The 23,436-nt window shown below is 38.2% G+C and overlaps 2 protein-coding genes across 4 annotated transcripts; both read left to right on the forward strand.

Moving 5' to 3' along the window:
- Window positions 1-1,445: 1,445 nt before the first annotated feature.
- bdh2 (3-hydroxybutyrate dehydrogenase, type 2) lies at window positions 1,446-8,567 on the forward strand. Of its 2 annotated transcripts, none has more exons than XM_034890369.1 (10): window positions 1,446-1,542; window positions 3,208-3,298; window positions 3,820-3,898; window positions 5,510-5,606; window positions 6,204-6,312; window positions 6,642-6,702; window positions 6,866-6,979; window positions 7,538-7,596; window positions 7,754-7,846; window positions 8,331-8,567. In XM_034890369.1, the coding sequence occupies exons 2-10, from the start codon at window positions 3,227-3,229 to the stop codon at window positions 8,382-8,384; spliced, it is 738 nt and encodes a 245-aa protein (XP_034746260.1). In that variant the 5' UTR covers window positions 1,446-1,542; window positions 3,208-3,226; the 3' UTR covers window positions 8,385-8,567. The 2 variants fall into 2 exon arrangements, with proteins under 2 accessions (XP_034746260.1, XP_034746270.1); XM_034890379.1 differs by having other exon boundaries at window positions 1,484-1,541; window positions 3,203-3,298.
- Window positions 8,568-8,716: 149 nt separating this feature from the next.
- On the forward strand, window positions 8,717-23,134 carry si:dkey-162b23.4 (sodium/hydrogen exchanger 9B2). 2 transcript variants are annotated; one of them, XM_034889866.1, is made up of 13 exons: window positions 8,717-8,857; window positions 11,129-11,375; window positions 12,914-13,115; window positions 13,412-13,582; window positions 15,342-15,484; window positions 15,786-15,913; window positions 17,746-17,921; window positions 18,341-18,447; window positions 19,027-19,176; window positions 19,407-19,515; window positions 20,652-20,788; window positions 21,442-21,625; window positions 22,042-23,134. In XM_034889866.1, exons 2-13 carry the CDS (start codon window positions 11,253-11,255, stop codon window positions 22,101-22,103), a joined length of 1,692 nt encoding a protein of 563 aa, XP_034745757.1. In that variant the 5' UTR covers window positions 8,717-8,857; window positions 11,129-11,252; the 3' UTR covers window positions 22,104-23,134. The 2 variants fall into 2 exon arrangements, with proteins under 2 accessions (XP_034745757.1, XP_034745765.1); XM_034889874.1 differs by having other exon boundaries at window positions 8,734-8,857; window positions 11,139-11,375.
- Window positions 23,135-23,436: the final 302 nt, after the last annotated feature.

Below are 23,436 nucleotides of genomic sequence, written 5' to 3' on the forward strand. Positions count from 1 at the left end.
TGTCATAATTCAAGAATAGGAGTGGAAAATAATTGGCATTTATAAAATAGCAGAAGATGTACTGACTCAGTAAAAGCCATGCGTGATGTATTTAGATTCATAAATGAAGGTGGCTCACTTGAGTTTAGGATGCAAAACAACAGAAAAAGACATTGCGCTTCAAAGTTCATTCTTGACCTTTAAAATAGCATTTGACAAAACAAATTCATCTCAAGCTCCATCGAGTCACTGTTCTGCAGCTTTGATGTTCAATCTTTTGATCATATCACATGATCTCTGTCAGCAGATAGGAGTTTGCCCTGTTGTCGTGGCAGATGTTCACATCTACATTTTTTCCTCTGAGCACTTTAAAGGAGCAAGGCATGGGATTCTATTAGCAGAAACAAAATATACAATTCCTAATTATGTTTTCATGTGTATAATCACCTGAAAACTGAGAATGGTGGTGTTTATATTAGCTTAGAATGAGCTCTGCATATCTTCCATAGAGCACCGCCATGTTTCTGCAGTAGCCCACCTAGAGGGTAGATCCTAAATCGGTTTTCCTAGAATGGTTGACATAGCTAGGTTTAGGCATGGGGAGTAGAGATTGGTTAGGATGAGGGTAAGAATACCTTTCATTTCCTTTTATTTTCTTTGGTCACTGTGCTGCAGGCACTTTGCTTGCCCAATTGTCCTTCCCACATTTCAAACCAAACACTGGCTCTAGAGAGGGCATTTCACGTTATATGCTACCTGAAGGGCCACTGCACTTGGAAAGGGAGGGATAAGTGGAGGTGAAATCTGCAACCTAACCTCAACCTGTAGGCTACATGCCTCTCAATTCTACACAGAGCTCCTTTTAAGAACTTGGAGAAGTTGTTGTGGAATCTTTAACGTTTCTGATCAAACTCCATCTGCAGAGATCTTGTGCAGATCATGTGATGTGATGGAAGTTCCCATGACAACTAAATGTTAAACTTCAAGGTTAAGAATGAACTTTCATGCTCCAATTGTATATGAGCACTGGAGTTGTTTTTCCCTAGAAACGATGGAATTGGCTGATGATTGTCTGACTTGGATTAAAAATTGACAATTTTAGTTTACACCAACTGCCAATTATTAAAATCAATTAGAACATTCTACATACAAACCATCAACAATTAGAGATAAAATTGGACCAAAGAACACCTTTTTGCAGATCTCAAAGATCAATTTCTAGGTTTTTCCAAAGCTAGTTGGTTTTATTCTTGAGACGGGAGAAAAATGAGCTCCTGAATGTTTTCAGTAGCACCCTAGTTATAGTTATTATTTGTCTCTAATACCAGACTTTGCTGCATTTATCATAAGAAGCCTCTATAAACAGATTTTAATTAAAGAGAGGCTTAATACTTAAGTTAAGTATTGTCTGCCATTGAAGAAGACACCACTCTCTTGCTCTCAATTTTATTTTCTTAAGACAAACTGCTGTCAGGCACATTTCCTAGTATAGAACCAATAGTATTGCATGCAGAAGGTCACATGTTGGTCTGCTCTGCGGTTTGTGTCTTAGTTGAACAGAGGGTGAGTTGCCTAAATGATTTTTTTCTAGGCGTGTAAAGTTAGTTGATTTTGCAATCTATTAATTGTAGTTAAGTGTAGAAATTCCACAGTGAAGGTTGTGACAGTGTGTTTAGCTACAACCTGCTTTTACCGTGCTGCAGTTATTAAGTGTAAAGTTGGTAGGTGCGTTAAAAGAACCATGAAATGCAACGAACGATGTGAATGAAGTAGCCCAAAAAGTATTATTCATGATAACACGGGTCGTGCAGACTTTTGTGCTGAATAAATAGGCCTATACTCAATTTTCTTTGTACAAACAACAAGTAGCTCAATGCAACGCCAAAAACCGCCAGAAAGTCCCCATGAAAAACTTTAGGCCTAATTTTACTATTGATCAGTGCGTCTTTATTCTGAACTGTACGGTTTATGGCCAACGTTAACGTTACACCACAGTTGAACGCTGCTCGAAATAAAGACGCTCCTTATAGCGGAACTTGCCTGAGAATCATCACGTTTTAAGTTTTCTTCAGTATTAAACTAATCCAATAATAGTTGTCTGAACATTTATGAGTACATTGTAAGTAGAAACTTGTAGTAGCTATTTCGGCATACTTTTTATGGTACCAATTTGCCCAGATGGGTAATAGGTTTTTCCAGCAATGTGAACACGCGCTCACATTGCTGGAAAAACCTGTGCCACTAGCTAGACCACATGCACTCTTTCAAACGGCCTTGGTGAAGTGCAGCAGACATAAAAAGTAGCCTACATCGGGATTTCAAAATAAAACCTACAAAGTATATTTGCTTTTGAATCGCATTATGTATACATAATAGGATTCAATATATAGCTCTCATTCATTGTTGCATCATTAAATCAGATCAAAAGCTCGACATAATAGTGCCCAAACAGGTACGTGTGTTCACTGGTATGTGTATGAGAGAGATCATTTAACCTATTACACAGGGACAAGGTCATTGACAGACCGAATCAACAGCAGAACAATATGCGGACAAAAGCTGACAGCTGCATTGCCTCCTGATAACCGCAACGTCTTCTGTTTTACCTGCATTTGATCACACTGCAGGTCTCTGCACCTGCATTAGAGGCTATAATAACTATAACACATATACAAGTTATTAAAAATGCCAGGCACAAATTTAGAATATATCTGTAGAAAAAAGGCACTGAAAATATTTGCTTCTTTTTTTTACTTGCACTTACTCAAGAAAAGTAAAGACAAACGTGGGAGTGAAAAAAAATGTGCTTTTTAATAAAACAAAAAGATGTGTACCGTAATGTCTAATATTGGTATAAAAAAAAGTATTGTTCGTATCAGGTCACGGTATCGGTACCGATATTAGTATCGGAAGATTTTGAACGAGCCCAGCCCTAACAGTGATTACTCTTAATAAATAATTAATATAAATCTGATACTACACCATGCAATCTCTGCTAAAGGTTTTTTGTACTTAGGTCCAGTATTTGGATTTGTTTTGTGAACATCTTTCATTCATTATTGCAAACTCACAGCTGAAATACTCTTTCATGAACACATTTGTAAATATCAAATGAATGCACAACGGGAGATTTTTTCATGAGAAGAAAGAGAGCCTTTATTGTTAAAAAAACGAACCTGTTGTTTTTGTGCAGTGTGCAATTTTTTCTGTTTTTTGTTTTGATCACAGCAGCAGTGGAAGGTGCACTATGGGCCGCCTCGATGGGAAAGTGATTGTGCTGTCAGCTGCCGCGCAGGGGATTGGACGTGCTGCAGCAATAGTAATGAGCTATAAGAACTTCTCATAGTTCCTACATAATCATAGAGGGGATTGTTTATTGAATAGCTTGTGGTGCCATAGCAGTGTGTATTTTGACTTTACATATTTCAACCAGTTTTTGTCTAATGTAAATGAAAGATTTTTTATGTTTGTGACATCCTGTCGTACGTTATATCTTGTGTCAGACCTTTGTACCTTTGCAAAGACTAAGGTACAAATGTAGCACTGCAACAATTAATTATTGCCTGAAGTCATGGGAAGGGACTGTGCATTCGGATGGCCATTCAGATTTGATAAGAAGTGGAAAAACGGGTCTGCATCTTACTGATCCCGGCTTTCATTTTCAAAGTCTTATTAGCAAAACAGCAGTAGCAAATTTTCTTTATTTATATTTGTGTGAATAATGGATCATTCCAAAATACTTCAACTTGTTCTATAATACTGGGCTACAAGTTTTACACCATGACACGTGCAGACATTGTGCTACCTCTGGGCACTGACTCAAATTCTTAAACTTTGTAGGCATTTGCAAAGGAGGGCGCTCTAGTCACAGCAACAGACATCAATGGAGAGAAGCTGAAAGAGCTGGACAGCATTCCAGGTATAAGATTTATTTTTGCTGGTCCGGCTGCCATCTGCTGGGTAGCCAGTGTGATGCAGCCAGGGTGTCAAATTCTTTCACTACTTCATCTGGCATGAACCTGTGTTACTTGGTAGCTTTTAACAAGATGAATTTGATACATTACCATAGCTTTAAGTCTTGTTTGTCAACATTGTTTTAGGGCTGAAACCAATGATTATTTTCATTGTCAAATAATCTGCCTATTTTCTATACTTTTACTATTATAGAAAGATTTAATAATACTTTATTTGAGAAGCTGGAACCAGAGGATTACTGTTCATTTTTGCTAAAGAAATTAACACTGAATTGATTAATAATAATACTTTTAAACATTGCAGTATTGACTAATTGGAGCTTAGATGCAATTTTGTACTTTTCAAAATTTCGGATCCACTGAATAAAAACAGAAAATTGGAAAAAAGTTTAAACATCCAATTTTTAAATTTGCCAAGGTGGAAAAAAATGAAAATTTGATATTTAAACCCATTGTTCTGTTTTTTTTCAAATGTCCATTTGTGCTTAGAAAATTCAACTGATAAGCATTTTACAGGTATGCCGCAACCCGGTCTCACGTGTGAGAAATGGTCACGTACGTTTGATTTATTATTTTGTGTACATGTCACAATTTTCAAACATGACCATTTCACGAATTGCCATGACACTGGGCTACTCTGGGGGACGCAACAACGGGGATATCAAGCGCCACACGTGGGAGGCGATCCCCGGGCGCAGGGACATGATCCGCGGTCTCTGTTGCATGCAACAACGGGGAAATGACACGCCAAATGCTGGCCACAGCAACAGGACGGTTGTGGTTAGGGAAAAAAATAAAAAGGGAAAGGAACTGCAACACGCAGGACACAATGCCCGGTCTCCGGGGTGAAAGTCCTGTGTTGTTTAAGCCGTCCACCACCACAACCAACCTCCCTGTGTGGATTTTCGGCTTTTCAATACTACTCGCTACCGTAATCGTGCTATCATCACGGAATAAGCTTCCCATTGAAATAAATTACTTTAAAATTCGTAATCAGCACACAAAAATAATGCCATTAACGTGACTCAAATCAATGGATTAAATAATGTGACAATTTCACGAACTGGGCTGAGACAGTCTGTGTCTGCTGTGTTTGTAAGCAGTCAGCAACACATTTGAGAAGCAGGCGTACTGCAGAAAATTGCCTCATTGGACCAGGTTTAAAGAAATAGGATGTGATCAACGATCAATGATCTTCTTTCTCTCTAACACCTCCTATCAGATAGTTCCCAAACGAAGCAATTCATCAAAGCAACCTCTAACGGCTTCTTGTAGAGCTGTTGATTGGCCAGCAGGAAATGATGGAGGTTGTGAAGCAGCCGCTTGTAAATGTGTGTGTAATTCTGCAGATTTGAGGCAGTCTTGTCAGAAAAGAAGGTGATTTTGTCTATAAATGTAGTACTTAACTTTTTTTGTTTATTTAGGGGAGTGACTGCCTCATCTTCAGCAAGTATCTCCTGCAATAATATGTTAAATACTAATGACATAATAAAGACAAAATTCAAAATCAGATTTTGTCTCCACAATCAAAGCTCTACTTTTCTCTTCACCAACAGGGATAAAGACCAAGATTGTGGATGTAACTAAGAAAGACCAAGTCGAAGCCCTGGCCAAGGAGCATGACCATGTAGATGTGCTGTTCAATGTTGCTGGGTACGTTTTCCCTCTTTCCTGTGTGTTATCCTGATTTACCACAGCACTAATACTGATTACTGCTTTGAATGCAGCCGACGGTGTGCCAGTGAAATTAATAGACTTACTGTGTAGGTACCTTTCTAATGTACATGAAATGTTTTTAATGTTTGTGTTGCATGAGAGTTTGTCCTGAGAGATGCTTATTTCCTGTATTTTGTGTTGTCTTTGTAAAGTTGCGTAACGGACAGAGTTCTAAACTAATGGACAATGGAGCTCAACAGTCCCGTCCCTCCTCCGAGAGACGTTTGGTTCCAGAAGTAAACGTCCCATTTATTTCTCCCATTGACGTCTGGAAAAATCTGCATATAAAACTTTTAGACCATGCCTTAGGCTAACCAGTTAAGATGTGACTTAAAGGAATACAACATTTCCTTTTGAGTGAAAAAACAAACAGAAAATCAAAAAAACGGGTTTTAAAGGGTTTTTGCTTTTCATACGAGCTATTTCTTACACCAATTGATTAATTAAAAGTCAGGTTAATAGCAGGTGTTTGTACAAAATAGATAAGCGACAAGACTTTTGTCAGGGACTGTACATGCCATCTACTTCATACAGGTTTGTGCACCACGGCTCCATCTTGGACTGCGAAGAGGCTGACTGGGACTTCACCATGAACGTGAACGTCCGGAGCATGTACCTCATGAGCAAGGCTTTCCTACCTAAGGTGACCTTTGCCCACTTTACCAATGGTTAACACTATTCAACATGTTGTTGGTGTAGGTGCTGTTGTAAATTGAGTGACATATGCTTATCTTTTGTTCTCATCCTTTGTCTGCTTGGATTAGCTGTATTACTCTAAGCCTGTGACATGATGGCCAGTGCCCATTCACTAATCCAGCTTTAGTAGCAAACTCACCTAACTATGTCAAAGGGGAAATGTATTGCTTGCATCGTAGCACAATTCTAATTTAGTTGTTAAATCAAAATAGAGACGGTTGCATAATTGTATGTTCTGTTTAAATGCCACCTTCCTAAAGGATTTTTTCATTCTAGATGTTGGCAAAGAAGTCAGGAAACATTATTAACATGGCATCTGTTGCATCAAGCATAAAAGGTACTTACACTTTCACAGATACATTTTACTGTAGATGATTGTAGAACAAATATGCCAAATTAAAGGGACAATAAGTTGTTGAAGTTTGACCATGTTCATTGTAATCCTCTTAGCTCAGATAATTGCTCTGCGTGTGAGTGACATATGTGTTTCCTCAACACAGGTGTTGTGAACCGGTGTGTCTATAGTACTTCCAAGGCTGCAGCCATTGGCCTTACCAAATCTATAGCAGCTGATTTCATTGATCAAGGCATTCGCTGTAATTGTGTTTGTCCTGGTAAGTTTAGAACACCCTACAACATTAAATCATGTGTCCTTTTTATTTTACTATTTTATGTTACTAGCGTTGATCACAATTATTTATTGTAAGACCTGAAAGATAGTATGCTGTATTTGCATATCTATTGACTTTGTGATTGAATGATTTTGTGAAATAAGGGGCAGGACCAAATAAGCTATTTGCTTCCACCTGCTCCTTCTCAAACTAATCCTTTTTTAAATATTTTTTTACATTTTTTTAAAAAAATTTGTTAATTTCTGATTTGGTTTTGTTCTATTCATAGTTTTAAATTTTAGTTTTGTCTTTCTACATTGATTGTTCGAGATAGATAAATGAAATGTACTGTAGACATCTTTGAAAACTATTTTTTTTAAATTCAGTTTGTCTCTTCAAAGCCAGTCTAAATAACTGCTGTGAAAATCATTCCTTATTAATACAATTAGTCAAAGTGTATCTCTCTATATATAGACATATTTAATTGTGTTGTTGTAAAATTGTGTTGTTATAATGAAGGTTTGAAAAGAAAGTTAAGGTTTTTATTTCAAATTTTCTCAGGTACTGTTGATACTCCATCACTAAGGGGTAGGATCCAGGCCCAACCTGACCCAGAACAGGTATGGTAGGCTATACATTTCTCCAATCTTAATCTGACCGTAATACCTGCATTTACCAGAAAAATCATATTTTGTTTCCACAAGAAGAAATGTATTTGTATTGGATATAATGAATGAACTCCTCTCTCTCTCGCTCTCATTTTCTGTAACTTCTCAGGCTTATAAGGATTTCATGGCAAGACAGAAAACTGGCAGAATGTGCACAGCTGAAGAGGTAGCATACCTGTGTGTGTACCTGGCCTCAGATGAGGTGAGTGCTTTCAGATAATGAACTTTAGTCATAAATATGTGTTTGGGTACACTACATCAGGCAGCGCTTGCATGGCCGTAGCGGAGGTCCATGTACTATCTATTCTAATCTAGAGAGTCGATGGGTTTTACAACCTAGTGAGAGTTAACACAGACCAATAAAACTATTTTACAATAAATAAAAAGGATTCACCAGAATTAAATTCCTGGCAATGGGAGGAATGCATCTAAATGTTTCAGATCTTCATGGTGGGAAATAACACTTACAGATGATAGTAAATTAACTTTTTTTTTATTTTCACAATTTCAAATAATCAAAAGATTTCCAGACTTTATTTTTGGTTTCTGATAAGAGAGAGGAGAGCTAGTTGCTTAACCTCAAAGTAAACTGTAAGTACCCTAGTTATACATGCAGAGTTGCTTTTGATTTGTTTGTAGCAGTAAAATTATTTCCAGTGATCTGATGGTTCTTGGCTCCTTCACAGTCTGCCTATGTGACTGGGACAGAGCAAATCATCGATGGAGGATGGAGTCTCTGAGAAAACGGATCATTATGACCAAGCCCAAAGAAATTGCACTTGCTTATTCTTTTGATTTATGTGTTATTGTTTACTGATTTTGTGGGAGACATTGCCCATTTTCTATTTGAATCCATGCTGCAAATGTGTGCAATGTCAAAATATTAATATGTTGACTGTAATAAATGGACTTAATCACAGCTACAGTGTATGATGATCCATCAAATGTTAAATATTTTACAAAACATACTATGGATGGGATTACTAATTAAATATGTTTAAACATCTATTAAAAAACGTCTTCATAAATACCCTTGAGTGGCTTTTATAATTGTCCCCCTATTCCTCCAATCAAGCACTCCTGAGCACGGTAATTTCCATACTTGTTTGGCCATCACTAATCCGCCTAATTCCCAGCTGCTCTATCTGCCTCATGGATGCCAGGAACTCTGCACGCTGCAGTTCACACGCGAGGGCGGTGTTTACGATATGAGGTGAGCTTTTTTTGTTCATTGACATTACATATTCAGGGATATTCCCCGTCAGAAGGGTCAGGAGCGGCGTCTCTAGATAGCTACCGTGCTTTTGGAAAGTTCACAGTTGGTTGGAAGCACTGCCAGCTACAGTTACTGCCAAGGAATCCAATATAAGCCAACGCTCCCCTCTTGCGGATGGATCATTAAACCCATATGTGTCGGAATAGAAAGTCCAATTGTGCTTTGCTTTATTTACCGATAATTAATTGACAGACGGGTTAACTGAAAGCGTCTAGTCCCCGGCGTGTTATACGTACTGGCAGGGCTATCAGTAACGAGACTGGCTGAAATTACAGGCTAAATATGTTAAGTCAGCCACTATGATTATGAGGACATATGTTGGTTGTATTGGTAGCTAGTTTGCTGCATGTAATGAGTAAGCATGTACTTGTTTCCATGATTTATAGTGAGGCGGGACCTCTTCAGTAACGTAACTAGCTAACGTTAATACTTCAGCTACGGTTTCGTGTGTACGCCGCTTCAGCAGCACACTAATCACGCGTGCCAGCACAACCCAAACTCCAACATTTGATTTGCTTAGCTAGATGTCTAGCTAACGTTAGATGGCTACCGATGCCAGATGAGTATGTTGTTGACAGTTGCTAGTTAACTCGAACCTACTTGCCCAAGCATCCGCTAGCTAGCTAGATGTGCCATATGGTCGAGCTGTAATGCTAATCATTGATTAGTGTGGTCCGTGTGATCACAAGTAGATTAACCGACGTCTGTTACCATAAGCTATGGAAGCCCATTTCGGCCAATGCAATAACAAAGATCCTATAAATCATAACAATCCTTTCCTTTATCGAAGTAATGCCCCAGTGTCTCATAAAAATGAGTATCTTAAAACTAGTGAGTACATCATAAACAACTATCAAAACCAGTGTAGGCTAATGTTGAAACAATTGTGTTTAATGTAAAATGCTTGTCAATGGTGTATAATAGCTTGAGTAGCTAACGCTATAGCTAACTAAGTAAGTGTAGTATTTTTCAATTGGAATGAGTTAGAGGTCAACAAAGTTAAAGTAGTGCCACATGTTAAGTAAACTGCAACCAGCACACAGCCAGCACGTAACCTAGCAACATATTAGCCTCATAGATCCTAGTTTGGACATGAATCATGTGGCTTGTAGCCTTGTTATCTTTTCCTAATTAACACCCGTTAGAACCAGTAACATTATAGTATTTGTTTACTAAAGGAAACTATTATAAAACGGTATATCAATTTTGTGATATGACTCTAGATCTGTTAGATTTGGCATATGGTGATATGGAATAAGTTTTGTGGTTTCCTGGTTTTCCTGAACTGAAAGAATAAACGATAACTTGTTGGTTATGATAATGAAAACTTTTTTTTTTTTAATTAAAGAAATCAATATAGATTTTTTTTAGCAACACAAAAATTGCTTTTGTTAGTATTAGAACACTGATAATTTCAATGACGTCACTGAAATGGTAGGACCTGCGAAGGTATCTAGGCAACGGCTGCAGCATGTTATATACACACGAAAATGAGTAATTTTAATGGCACGGGTTATGCATTTGAGCCTGTGAGTAGCCAGAACTGTCTGACTACCACAACATGGAGGACGATCACTTTCAGGCTCCACCTTCAGTACATGATCGTTTGGGGGGGGGGACAGTGACGTGTGTTTGTGTGGGCACAGCCTACTGTCATGCACTCTGTTATTGTATCCATGTACATTATGCATTTTAGGAAATAGAGTGCTTATACAGTATATTGTGTGCATGTAGAGAAAATAGAAAAACATGGTTAAGGTCCTTTTAGATAAATAAAGTAGATAAATGGAAAATGTAATTGGACAAATTCACCCATTTTAATAATTGTACCAATGAGAAGAAATAAAGTACATCTGTTATATCACCATTATTCAAATTCCAGTTCAGTTCATCTTTAAAGGCAGAATTACAGTTAAGGGATATCATTTCCTGAACTTACCAGACATTCCTCGCAGTTCTAGGGCCCTTTACCGACTATTCATTAAATCCACATTACTGATGATTATTTATATCATTTATGTAAAAATCTCATTTTGTAAATATTTTGTGAAAGCACCAGTAGGCTACCCTACAATATGGTTGCAGTATATCAATCTTATCATTTCATGCCATGCCAGTTTCCACACCTGTACCAACACCACTGTTTTCATTATTAATTAAGTCAACAACCATTTTTTATCTACTGATAAAACCGTGTTGTATGAATAGGAGCCTTCAGTCAAAGCCAGACATACTGAAGCAGAAGTGAAAGAACTTCCCATCAGCAGCCAACCCCACCCCTCGGCTTGATGCACTGTGAGAGAGAAGGGAGGGCACCAGAAAAACTGTAGCCATGGAGGACACTCAGCCCAAGCCTCCTACCCCGGGGCCCAGCCGTGCACCCAGTCCAGCACCTAGTCCAGCACCCAGTCCACTGCTGGACATCATTTCTTTTCCTGCGGCAAACCATGTGGAGGTATAGTATTGTATTTAATAAGAAACATTTTTTACATTCACCAAATAAGAAATTTCAAGCTCCATATAAATAATTTGGTTACTGTCATGTGTCTCTGCTTATTTCTCTCTCACTTTAGTCCGTTCTGTGGTTTTGCTTCTGTTGTAATACACTTTTCTCTATCCTTGTAAAATGAGTTGTTTGCCTGAGATAATGTGTTATGTAATAATTTGTAATTTGTTGCAGTAATTCTAATGTGAGAAGTAATTAGAATGCAGCCAGAGGCAAAGTCAAAACGTTGGTCTACTCAACTGAAAACATGACAAAGAAGGTATTCTAGGAGTCACAGTTATCTGCAAGTTAATATCTCTACTCTAATATTTACAAAGAAACAGTAGCCTGTAATCTGCTGGCATAAAGTACCTCTTTGTGAACATTACCAATAGGGCACAGTACTTACTAAGGGTTTGGCAATTAAAGCGGCAACAGGGACATCTAGTTGCCTCCCTCCAGTTTTTTAATCTGTCATAAGAAATGCATTGGTTACACTTTACATGAACAGATCTACATATGAGTGACATGATACTGTCATGAACATGTCATAAAACATAAAAAAGTCATACATGTTAATGACAAAACGCTATTTTTAGTAAGCGTCATTTGGTTTTGTCATGACACGTTTTGGTTATGGTTAGGGTTCATGTGGCATGACTATGTGATGACAGTGCCATGTGTTCATGACAGTGTCATGTCCCTCTTGAGTGTTACCATGCATTCATATTTGTGTCAGTGTAACACCTTAGATCTGGTGCTCTGTGTAAGATGTCCCATTTATATTGACTTCTCAGCTAATTATTAGGGGTGGGAATCACCAGACGCCTCCCGATACAATATCATCACAATACTTATGCCACGATACGATATTATTGCGATTTTAAACATATTGCAATATTCTGCTATATACTGCAATTTATAACCTTTTTATTCCAACTTCTAACTTTTCCCAATTTCAAATTATGTCCCTAAAAGGAAACTTTGGCAACATCTGTTTTATGTTAAAAGATACATTTCTCAGTTTGTTCATATCACTTCTATTTTATTGCTGCAAAGTGTGATTGTCAAGCAGACAAACTGACCAACACAATATAGATCAAAACTTGGCGTCTGTGTATTGATACAGTATTGCCACAGAAAATATCGCGATACTATGCTATATTGATTTTCTCCCCCACCGTACTAATTATGTAAGGTCTGGTTACTAAAATGTTGTGCTATAATTGCATTGAATGTTGCTCTCTTTTGTTATTTTGAAGTCATCAAAAACTATTGGAACAGTAATCTGCATATTGATCCAGTTAGTGAAACATGACTGGTTCTATTTATAAATGCAATACATTACAACACATTTTAATAAAACAAATTCAAATTTGAGTTTGTAAAGCAAACTACTTCATCATGTATTGCATTTTCAGATGTGCTGTTAAGGCATCTAACAAAATATTACGCCTACCAGACAAACATGATTTTATCGTGTGCATATTCTGTTCCTCCTTCTCCAGCACCTAAATGTAAACCAGATCCAGTTTGTGGTACGGCGCAGCTCTAGTCCAAATGCCACAGAAGAGACCACCTATTTTATTCCTCGTAACCCTGTGGTGGATGCTGGCACTAACACAGACCCACCAGTGGTCTGCTGCCCCTTGCTCCACAGATTCTGCCCTTGTCCACCAAGAGGCCTTCTGGCCTCTCTCTTTACTAAAGGTAAGCTGTTGTGGGGTCTCTTGTTGGCTCAGTGAGCTCCTACTCCCTCCTTTCACACAGGACTGTGAAAACCTGCAAATAACATGAGTATCTTGTATACTTTGAACTACTTAATAATCAGCATCTGTTTAGATAAAGGCATACATATACAGTATACTTACACACTTTTAAAGATGTTTAAGAGGTAAGCACGTATAACACAACAAACATGCATGTAATAATCTCGTCATCGAAACACTTTAGTAACATATGGCATGACACTATTATCTAATGTCGGTCCCATGTGTCCTCTCCAGTCCTTCTGGCAGCTGTGCTCTTTGGAGTGGTGTGGTCTATCACCGAGGATCAGTGTCTTCCAGGGGGAAACCTGTTTGGCATCACGATCCTCTTCATCTGTGCACTCATCGGTGGCAAAGCAGTGGCTCTAATCCATCTACCCAAACTTCCACCGTTCCCACCTCTCCTTGGTAAGGCTGAGAACTCCGTGGTTATGTTTCATGCGCTGGTGTGTATGCACAATACTTTCATATTTCCTTACACAGATTTTTCTTCTTCTTCTGCCCAAGCATAAGCCATAGAGGCTAGTTCAACTGTCTCCAGTTTGCTCCTGTTGCATATCAATTGTATGCCCATCTGATTATTTAAGAAGCATTTGATTTACATGAGTTGGCCAAGCAAAATTATAATGTTGTTAAAACTACCAGATAAAGTGAGGGGGAAAAAAGTATTTGATCCCCTGCTGATTTTGTACATTTGCCCACTGACAATGATCAGTCTATAATTTTAATTGTAGATTTATTTGAACAGTGAGAGACCGAATAACAAGAACAAGAAAATCCAGGAAAACACATGTCAAAAATGTTATAAATTGATTTGCAATCAGAAAGATTTCTGCCTCCCAGGTGTCTTTTATACAGGTAACGAGGTGAGATTAGGAGCACACTCTAACAGGGAGTGCTCCTAATGTCAGTTTGTTACCTGTATGAAAGACACCAGTCCACAGAAGCAAGCAATCAATCATTTTTGTACTTGTCAAACATTTTCGACATGTGTTTTTCTGGATTCATGGTTGTTATTCTGTCTCTCACTGTCCGAATAAATCTACCATTAAAATTATAGATTGATTATTTCTTTGTCAGTGGGCTAATGTACAAAATCAGCAGGGAATCAAATACTTTTTTCCCCTCACTGTATTCTCTACTTCTGAATCATCTACAGGTGATGTGGCTTCCTAGGGGCTTGATGTAAAAAGTAATGCACATTTTTAAGCCATAGATGTATTAATTTGGTGAATTATAACAAAGGATTCAACTGAATGCGTAATGACCTTTGTCAATTAGTAAAAATATGGGTCAAATGGGAGTTTCTAATACTGTGCAACCATGTTACTCACCTGTTCCGTTCTTAGCAAAGTACACATTAACTGCTGGTGCACTGGATTCTGTTGGTATTTTGTAGAATATTATTTTACTTCTGTATGCATTGTTATTGCATTGTTAGCCAACTTGCATTTTCAAGCTAAAAGGACCATTATCATGTCCGTGCTCTGCTAAGTCAAAAGATATATTTTGTCAGTAATTATGAATATAAGAGAAGTGAGTCTTGGTCAGGCTCTGGTTAAATAAGCCCTGTTTACCCAATGTGATGGAATACCATCTAGTGTTTTAGTAATGCTGGCTTTGAATAAATCACAGCATTGATTAGAATGTAGTGTAAGCATTGGTTTAAAGTTTAAAATGTAATATTTTACTAGTGACTACCTGGTGTTTGGAATTTGGAAATATGAGAACTTTGTAAACTATGTAAACTTTATTTCTTGTGTTTTTTGATGTAGAGAGTATTCTTGTTTACCATTTCAGTCTTTCTAATTAGAGTATTTTTGTCAGTCTGAAGGCTGAAAGTAAACACTTATTAACTCTTAAACTATTTGCTCCGTGTGTAATATTTCCCTTTGTTGCAGTTCATTACTCGTCGTGTTGGCGCCATGTTGCATTTACGTAAGAATTGGAGATGAATTGTGGATTTTTAGAGAAGGTTTGGATATTGAAACTTCAGTTATTAGTGCCATAAGGCGATCATCACAGTCCTTCATTGTGTCTCAGATGTCCAACTTGAGTGCTGTCAGTTAAAAAAGCAACAGGTGGTCTTGACTCTTGTTCTGTATCTGTGTGAGAGAGAGTCCTAAAGGATCATCTTTCCTTTCCCACACCCTCTGCTGCGTTGCAGGTATGCTGCTGATGGGGTTCATGCTGAGAAACATCCCAGTTATAACAGACGGGGTGTACATTGATTTCAAATGGTCCGCATCACTGAGGAACATCGCTCTGGCTATCATTCTGGCCAGAGCTGGTCTGGGGTTGGATCCCACGGTATGCTACATCCACCATTATTCAAGCTTACTATCTTCACAGAGACATGTTTAGATATCATAAACATGTGCTCATCTCATCTCTGTGCATAATCAAAAATCCAAAGTATTCATTTTCCAGTGATATGAAGAAAAGCAAGCACATCTGAGCCTTTTGGAAGATGTAATTAGGTTAATGTTGTTGCAAATTTTCTGTTTCACTCGATTAGTGTCAACTACTAAGCATCACTACACTAAGTACACTACTTTATAAGTTAACTACTACTGTAACAAACTCTTGAATGATGTGTCTCTGTTGTCAGGCTCTGAGGAGACTGAAATCTGTGTGCATGCGTGTGGCAGCTGGGCCCTGCATTATAGAGGCTTGCACCACAGCTGTGGTGTCGCACTTCCTCATGAGCTTGCCCTGGGTTTGGGGCTTCATCCTTGGGTAAGTAAAACACCACCCACTAACCCACTCCATCTCCACTCTTCATTTTAATAAGCTGTATATTACCATAACAGTAATTCAACAACAGACAGACAGTTCATTTAATGAATCTATTCCGTTTTTTAATGGACCAGTTATAATCAAAAATAAATTTACCATATCAATTTCAACAGTTTTGCATTTTATTTTATGAAATAGTTTGACGGTGAGGATACAGACCGGAAATGCAGGGACAAAGAAAAGGGTGAGATATGGGACATAGGTCCCCAGCAGCTGTCCAATGAGGGACGGTATGAGCCTTAAATATATGGTGTACGTTCATTTACTAAATGAGGTACATTTTGGTCATTTCCACACAAAGCTCGGCATTTATCAATATTGATGTGAGTGGAGGCTACAATCAAATCTGACATCAGGTTTAAACTCAAGTTTTTGAGTCAGTTTGGACTCGCGGTGCAGCATCTAATCAGTTTAGGAGAAGGAGAAGTCATCAGTTGATCACTTCTCTGCAATGGCAGATCTGGCTCTTTTAGAAGACCGCTCTGAGCCGAGCAACAGTGCACACATACGCACACGGGCTCCAGCGGACAGATTAAGGGCATATGGCTCTGTCTTGCATCAGCGGGGGGGGGGCCTACTATACATCTCAGAAAAAAGTCTGCAACATTGTTTTAGCCTGTTGGGTTCTGCATAAAATAGTGTTATAGTGTTATGTTTGGCAGTGACATATAACACAGGAAACATGACGATGCACATTATTTTTTCCCGGAGGACACACGCTCTCCCTCACAGCCTGGCTCTGACTCATGAAAAAAAGAGAGAATTTGCGCTGAGCTTCATTAGGGTGTGATAGTTAAATTACTAATTTAATTAGTACTAATTTAATTAATTACTAATAGTTTCCAGCCGCTGCATTAATCAGTGTACGACCATTCTTACGCTCTGATTAATATAATTTCTACTGTTTATTGATCCCCAATGGGGAAATTACAATTCCGGTGTCCAAAATAAACCCCAGACTGTAGGCTTTCCACACTAACGCACACGTGTCATTAGTATGAGAGAAAAAAATAATTAACTGTGTTGGGCTCAGAAAGAAAAATGCAGCCCAATCAGCACTCTAATCTTCACATATGGCATGCTTATCAGTAGATGGGCTCAATACAAATATTTTTTACTGCCCAACTACATTTTAGAAGAATTAAGAGTGTAATTTTCTGTTCATTACCTTCACAATGTTTTTTTTTGCCATCTGGCAGTCTGGCAGCAGGATTTCTAAAATACTGCTGGCCCAAATTTCAGGAAACCTGGTGGAAAGGTGTAGCATGGGTCATGGAGGAACCCAGTACATTCTGGAGCAGATCAAAATCACGGAGCAGATACAGAAATTATTTTTCACTTTCATTAACATTGCAACATAGGATCTTTGTGCTGCATTGATGTGATAATAGGAAAAATTAGATCCCAAATGGGAAAATTCACGTGAACGTCCCCTCAAATCGGAATGTTAGCATTGCCAGACAGGGCATGCCTGGTTGAATGTCTGCGCTCTTTGAGTTCCCTTTAGTTCTTTTTTTACGAGTGTTCGCAGAATTTGAAAGATTGGACATTTCCGAATTTATAAACTAAGTCTGTGTTTGCAGCTCAGGAAAATGATTATCATTAGAGAAGGCCTGGTACCACAGCTCAGCTTCAGTATAAACTACATATCATGCTGCAGGAATGCCTGCCTTTTGAATATCTCCAAGTGCATTTGAAGGGTGATGCTTGCCACGGTTTACCGAAGACAATTCTTTATTTGTTTTAAATGATCAATCTCCTCCACGTTGTAGCTTTGTGCTGGGCGCTGTGTCTCCAGCAGTGGTGGTTCCCTCCATGCTGATGCTGCAGAAGGATGGTTACGGCGTGGAGCAGGGCATCCCCACCCTGCTGATGGCTGCAGGCAGCTTTGACGACATTCTTGCCATCACGGGGTTCACCACGTGCTTAAGCATGGCCTTTGCCACAGGTAACCTGCTGGGGATGTATGTGTTTGCGTGTGTGGAGAGCTGAAGGGAAATAACAAGTGCTGACGTCAATGTTCTTTTTCTTGAAATGCACACCACCTTATCTCCAGGGGAGTGGCAACACATTTAGTACACTGCAGTGTAGGTCAACACTGAGAAGAATATGACATAAGTAACTTCTTCTTGCAGTTTGTCAGAAGCTCAGCAGAGGGTGTGAGTGTGCTTTACTGTACTCCAAGTAAAAACATTGAATTCTTTTGTGCCATGTCACAGTGCATTTTGTGTTGTATGATGACTCCAGTTTACCATATTGCAGAGCCTCTGTATGGCAATGAAAAACTGCATTTAAAACACAATTAGGACAACTGAATCAGTCTATTGTACTCTAATAATTGTAAATCTTCTCTGCTGTTACTTTTAGGATCCACTTGGTGGAACCTCCTGCGAGGTGTGATGGAGGTGTGTGGTGGGATGGTTGCTGGGATTCTTCTAGGCTTCCTCATCCAGTACTTTCCTAGTGTTGACCAGGTGAGCCTGCTCGTGCAGCGTTACAATGACATTAGCTAGTTTTACTATTGCATAGTCATCCTTACACCACTTGAGACCACAGCCTGTGTGAAACGATTTAAAAAGAGCCAACAAAGGCTTGTGGGGAAAAAGAACTTTCCACTTGAAATGATAAACGCTGAGAACGTTTGATAAGTGCACTTTGAAATCATCTAAATAAGGAAGTACACTGCAATATCATGGAAGAGATATTTTTGTGGGTCGTGAATTTTCTCACATTACAGTTATGGTTATGTTTTCTTTAACAGAGTATTTTAATAGCCTCAATAGTCAGACTCGAAAGTTGTCAAATCATTCTGTATGAATCAGCAAGTAAATAACACTTTAAAATGAACCACTACTATATATATCAAACATTTCGACCTACGTAATACCTGCCAACAAATGTTATATGTAGTGTTTTGTATTTAAAAATGTCACAATGTTGAACATATCCCCATATATATATATATATATATATATATATATATATATATATATATATATATATATATATATATATATATATATATATAATCATTGACTGTCTTCTTCACGTAGAAACATCTGGTAATTAAGCGATCCTTCTTGGTGCTGGGCCTGTCTGTATTTGCCGTGTTCGGCAGCGGTGTGGCTGGGTTTCCTGGCTCTGGAGGCCTCTGCACCCTGGTGTTGGCATTCCTGGCTGGCCTCGGCTGGGGGTCAGAAAAGGTAACAACATATGCATGTCACTTTGTACATACAGCAGGTTTTTTCAGCTCTCTTTTTGCATTATCCATCTTAAGGGCTGAATTTTATGTTTCACTCAGCAGAGAAGTATATGTCACATTATATTTTTCAAGCATACTATATACTATCTTACAGGTTTGTACTTTAGGTTAGTCATCGTCTACAGTGCTTCATGTCTTCCTTAACATTTCTGTTTGTTTTGTCGTCTTAAGGCACGTGTGGAGGAAGTGGTGGGGTGGGCGTGGGACGTGTTTCAGCCTCTACTCTTCGGACTGATAGGGGCAGAAATTCGAATCTCTGAGTTGAAGGGACTCACAGTTGGTGAGACAGCAACACATTTACACACACACAAAAATAGCACATTGAGGTGGCTGTTAGCACAGCGAGAGATTCAAATGTGGCTGTGTTGATGTAAATATATTTCCATAGCCAAAAAAGAGGCCCCATAGATTTTCATCTCTTTGTCTGTGTCCATTGAATACTAAAACCCGAGTCTCTGTTAGCACTCATATACTTTACTTCCATAGAAGTTCCTAAATGAGAGTTCCTTGGTTTCTTTTTCTCCCCCCAAAAAAGTAATCTTATTTGGGAAAATGGCAAAAATAACATATTTTGGTGTTCTGCAAGTAGCTATAATTGAAACATGTCTACACATTTCTTGTAAAATGATTTCATTGAGGACAAAAACACTGTGGTGGGATTTCAGAACATCTTCTTCTTAAGGATATTTGTTGTATTGCATACTATATGTATTTGGAATGAAGTACAAAATGTGTATGCTTTGTCACTCTCAGTAAAATAGTAAAAATAAAAATAGTTTTAGGGAAAATCCACCTTGGCCCAAAAAAAAATCTGCGTGGCGCTTTTGAAAGAAATGATCAGGTGTGGAGGGCACCTGCTTAGACTGCAGGCTGTGTGTCCTTAAAAATGTGTCCTTACAGATCAAATCTCTCAGATGGCAGGATGTAGCAGAAATTACATGAATACACCTACTCACTCAGTACTTAACTGTTCTGCTATCCAGTTTAAGACAATACATCTCTTAGTGTTCTGACAAATGCAATATGATAAAAGTCTTCACTGGAAAAAAAAATAGGTTTCATTACTGTTACTGTACTCTTTTGTAAAATGAATGGCCTCTAAATTATGGACATGTATTTTATTTAAACTAAAGTAGATAAATCCTCACGCTCTTGGTTTTATTTCCTTGTTCTTTATATTATAAAATAACTTCATAGTTGTAAGAGGAGCATGCACCCCACGCATTATGAACACAACACACACTCCACAGCCAGCCTTTGTGTTTTTCTATTTTTTACCACCACTACTACTACTACTTGTGCGCCTCTTTTCCAACATCTGTTAAGAGGTACTGGTGATATAATACATTTTTCTTGTATATCCAAAATACTGTAGTGTAACACCTCTGTATGACTCTTGTCTATTGTTCTGTTTAGGTCTGGGTATAGCCACTCTGCTCATTGCCCTGCTGGTTCGAATCCTGTTCACCTTTGTCTGTGTGTTGTGTGCGGGCTTTAACATGAAGGAAAAAGTGTTCATAGCCCTAGCATGGATGCCCAAAGCTACAGTTCAGGTATGTCAGCGCTGAAATAGATTATATAATATAGCGTTTTTTATATCTATATATTACACACATGCGCCAACAGTCAGAAAATAGCATTAGAAAGCCACAAAATAACTCAATATATCAATACCAATAAATCGTAAATAACATTTATGTAACCTCAAAGATGTCTAAAGGTCATTAGAAAGGAACATTTGAATTTAAATGAACAAAGCAAACATGCTGATACATATATCATGTATCTTACAGTGCCATCAAATATTAAATCCATGCTATAATCCAGTCCAATGGAATAGGAAAAATAGTCTCAAGTTGTCAAAAAGCATTTTACAGTGTTATCGTGCATTATATACCTGATGAAGATCAGACAGACTAAAACCTTGTAATCAAATTAATCAAAAAAATGTCTGGAGTAAGCAAGTGCACAAGTTTTTCTCATTATTTTCAAGGGCTGAAATATTTCAATAGTGCCCTTATCTTTCCAAGTGTTTTACTTCTTGCTCAGTTTCAGATTTTTCCTGTAAATGATTTTCGTAGCACATATCTGCAAATGTTTTTTTCTTTTTTTTCTCTTCATAAAGTGACTTTAAGTTTAATCTAATTATGATGGTAGATGTAATTTGTGAGTATAGAGGAAACACTCCTGTCCTCTTTCTCATCAGGCAGCTATAGGCTCAACAGCTTTAGACATGGCCAGGACAAAGGAGGACAAGATGCTGCAGCAGTACGGCATGGATGTGCTGACTGTGGGTGTGCTGTCCATCCTTCTCACAGCCCCGGTAGGAGCTCTTCTCATAGGGCTCGCCGGACCTTACCTGCTACAAAAACCAAAGAACTCTGCTTCTGGTGAGTGAGTCAAACCCAGTTTATTAGCCTTTTTCTTACGTAAGTAAGGTCCTACACTCAACAATTCAACTCAGCTCAACCCCCATGTCAAACCTCGCTTTGCGGCTGTGTTTGAGTAGTGAAAATGCTTTTCTGCAAAGCTTTTACCTTTTGTGATAGATGCGTCAACTCAGACAAGGATTTGCATAGTTGTTTACCCTGTCATTCATGCCCTCATGTCTTTTACAACCACACAACAATGGCATTGTTGTAGTTTAAATACATTGGATTAACCACAGTGCAAAAGTGCAACTTGTAGTTGTACGCTTCTATTATGTTGGTTTGTTTACTACATAATCTACATATCATGGAATCAATCTTTTACTGAGGCCTTTCAAATGACGTGTTCTCCCTCTGTCTCCTCTTAACTTTCCTAGGCTCTGCTGCAGGAGGTGAAGATGAAAATGAAACTCCTGTCACCTATGAGAGCACACTCTGACATCACCTGTCTTCATTCAGTAAGCAAGGACGTTCGAAGAGACTTCCCAGGTGCTTTAACACACCTTGGATATTTGAGCTCTCCTTCAGCCACAGAGTGGCTCTTATTTATCTCTCTATCTGCTGGTCAATTCCTGATGTTTGCCATGCTGCAGGAACACATCATTCACTTTGTTTTTATAGCTTCTGGTGGTTTCCAGGCCTCAGGTCCCAAACAGTTGACCCACATCCCAGCGTCTTTGTCATGCTGTATGACACTATACAAGATGGGGTCTTGTTTCTGGTCCTAATTTAACTTTTAATCAGCTTTTTTAGTGTGAGACATGAATATGGTTTACAGTTTTGTAAATGTGGATATTTTTTATTCCTGTCATATTCACTTGAATTTTCCCATTTTCATGACTAAATATCAGTTAATTATTTATTGTATTTGTACTTGGATATGCTGTATTTTTTTTTTTTTTTTTAGAAGATTCCTTTTGAAGGGTTGCATAATTGAATGCACTAAGAGTAGCGATATTTGTATTGTTTTAAATTAGACACACAGTTGACACACATATAAAGGGGAACACCACCTACATGAATTGAAATGAATCTCCACTAAGTAATTTCAATGGCGTATAAAGTTCAATCAATATTTGTGAGGTACATTCTTCAAAAGCAAGATACCAGAGAAGTAAGTCTCAAACTTATCAAGTATAAAGTGTGAAGCTGCTCCATAGACAAAGAATTTGAGAGACGTTCTTTTTTTAATACTCAAATGACCTTTATTCTACTGTGGTGTTCTGATATACTAAGAGCATTCCCCTGGGTGCTCTGTGTCATATATAACATATTATCCAATTCATTGCCTCTGGAGCAGTTCCACACTTTATAATTGATGACATCACAAAGTTGAGAAAATGGGCGTAGTTCCCCTTTACGTCTAGTGCTTCTGCACACAGTGCAAGATCTTTACAGTTTTTTGTATTTTTGCGTGTTTTGATAAAATGTGTATTAGCTGTGTATTGGTAATGAAGAGTTTGCGTAGTTGACAAATACTCAGGCAAAGATCGAAATACATGTTCCACAACACTTTCCTTTGGTTTATACACAATGCTGCTAAAACTCCCATCATCTGCTACATTCGTTATGTCCGCTTTTCAAGTTTGCGAATGCTCAACAATCATCTATATGTCCATAATCATAACATTCATGAAAACCCAACCTTTGATATTTTGATTGTAAGGGAAAGTCGATTTCCACATTGATTTTATTCTTTTTTTTATAACAGAAGTGTGCAGTTTAACTTAATGTTTTTAATTTGAATGTGTTTACATTGCGTCATTATGTAT

The sequence above is a fragment of the Etheostoma cragini genome, chromosome 2 (genome assembly GCF_013103735.1).
Source record: "Etheostoma cragini isolate CJK2018 chromosome 2, CSU_Ecrag_1.0, whole genome shotgun sequence".
Classification (NCBI taxonomy): domain Eukaryota; kingdom Metazoa; phylum Chordata; class Actinopteri; order Perciformes; family Percidae; genus Etheostoma; species Etheostoma cragini.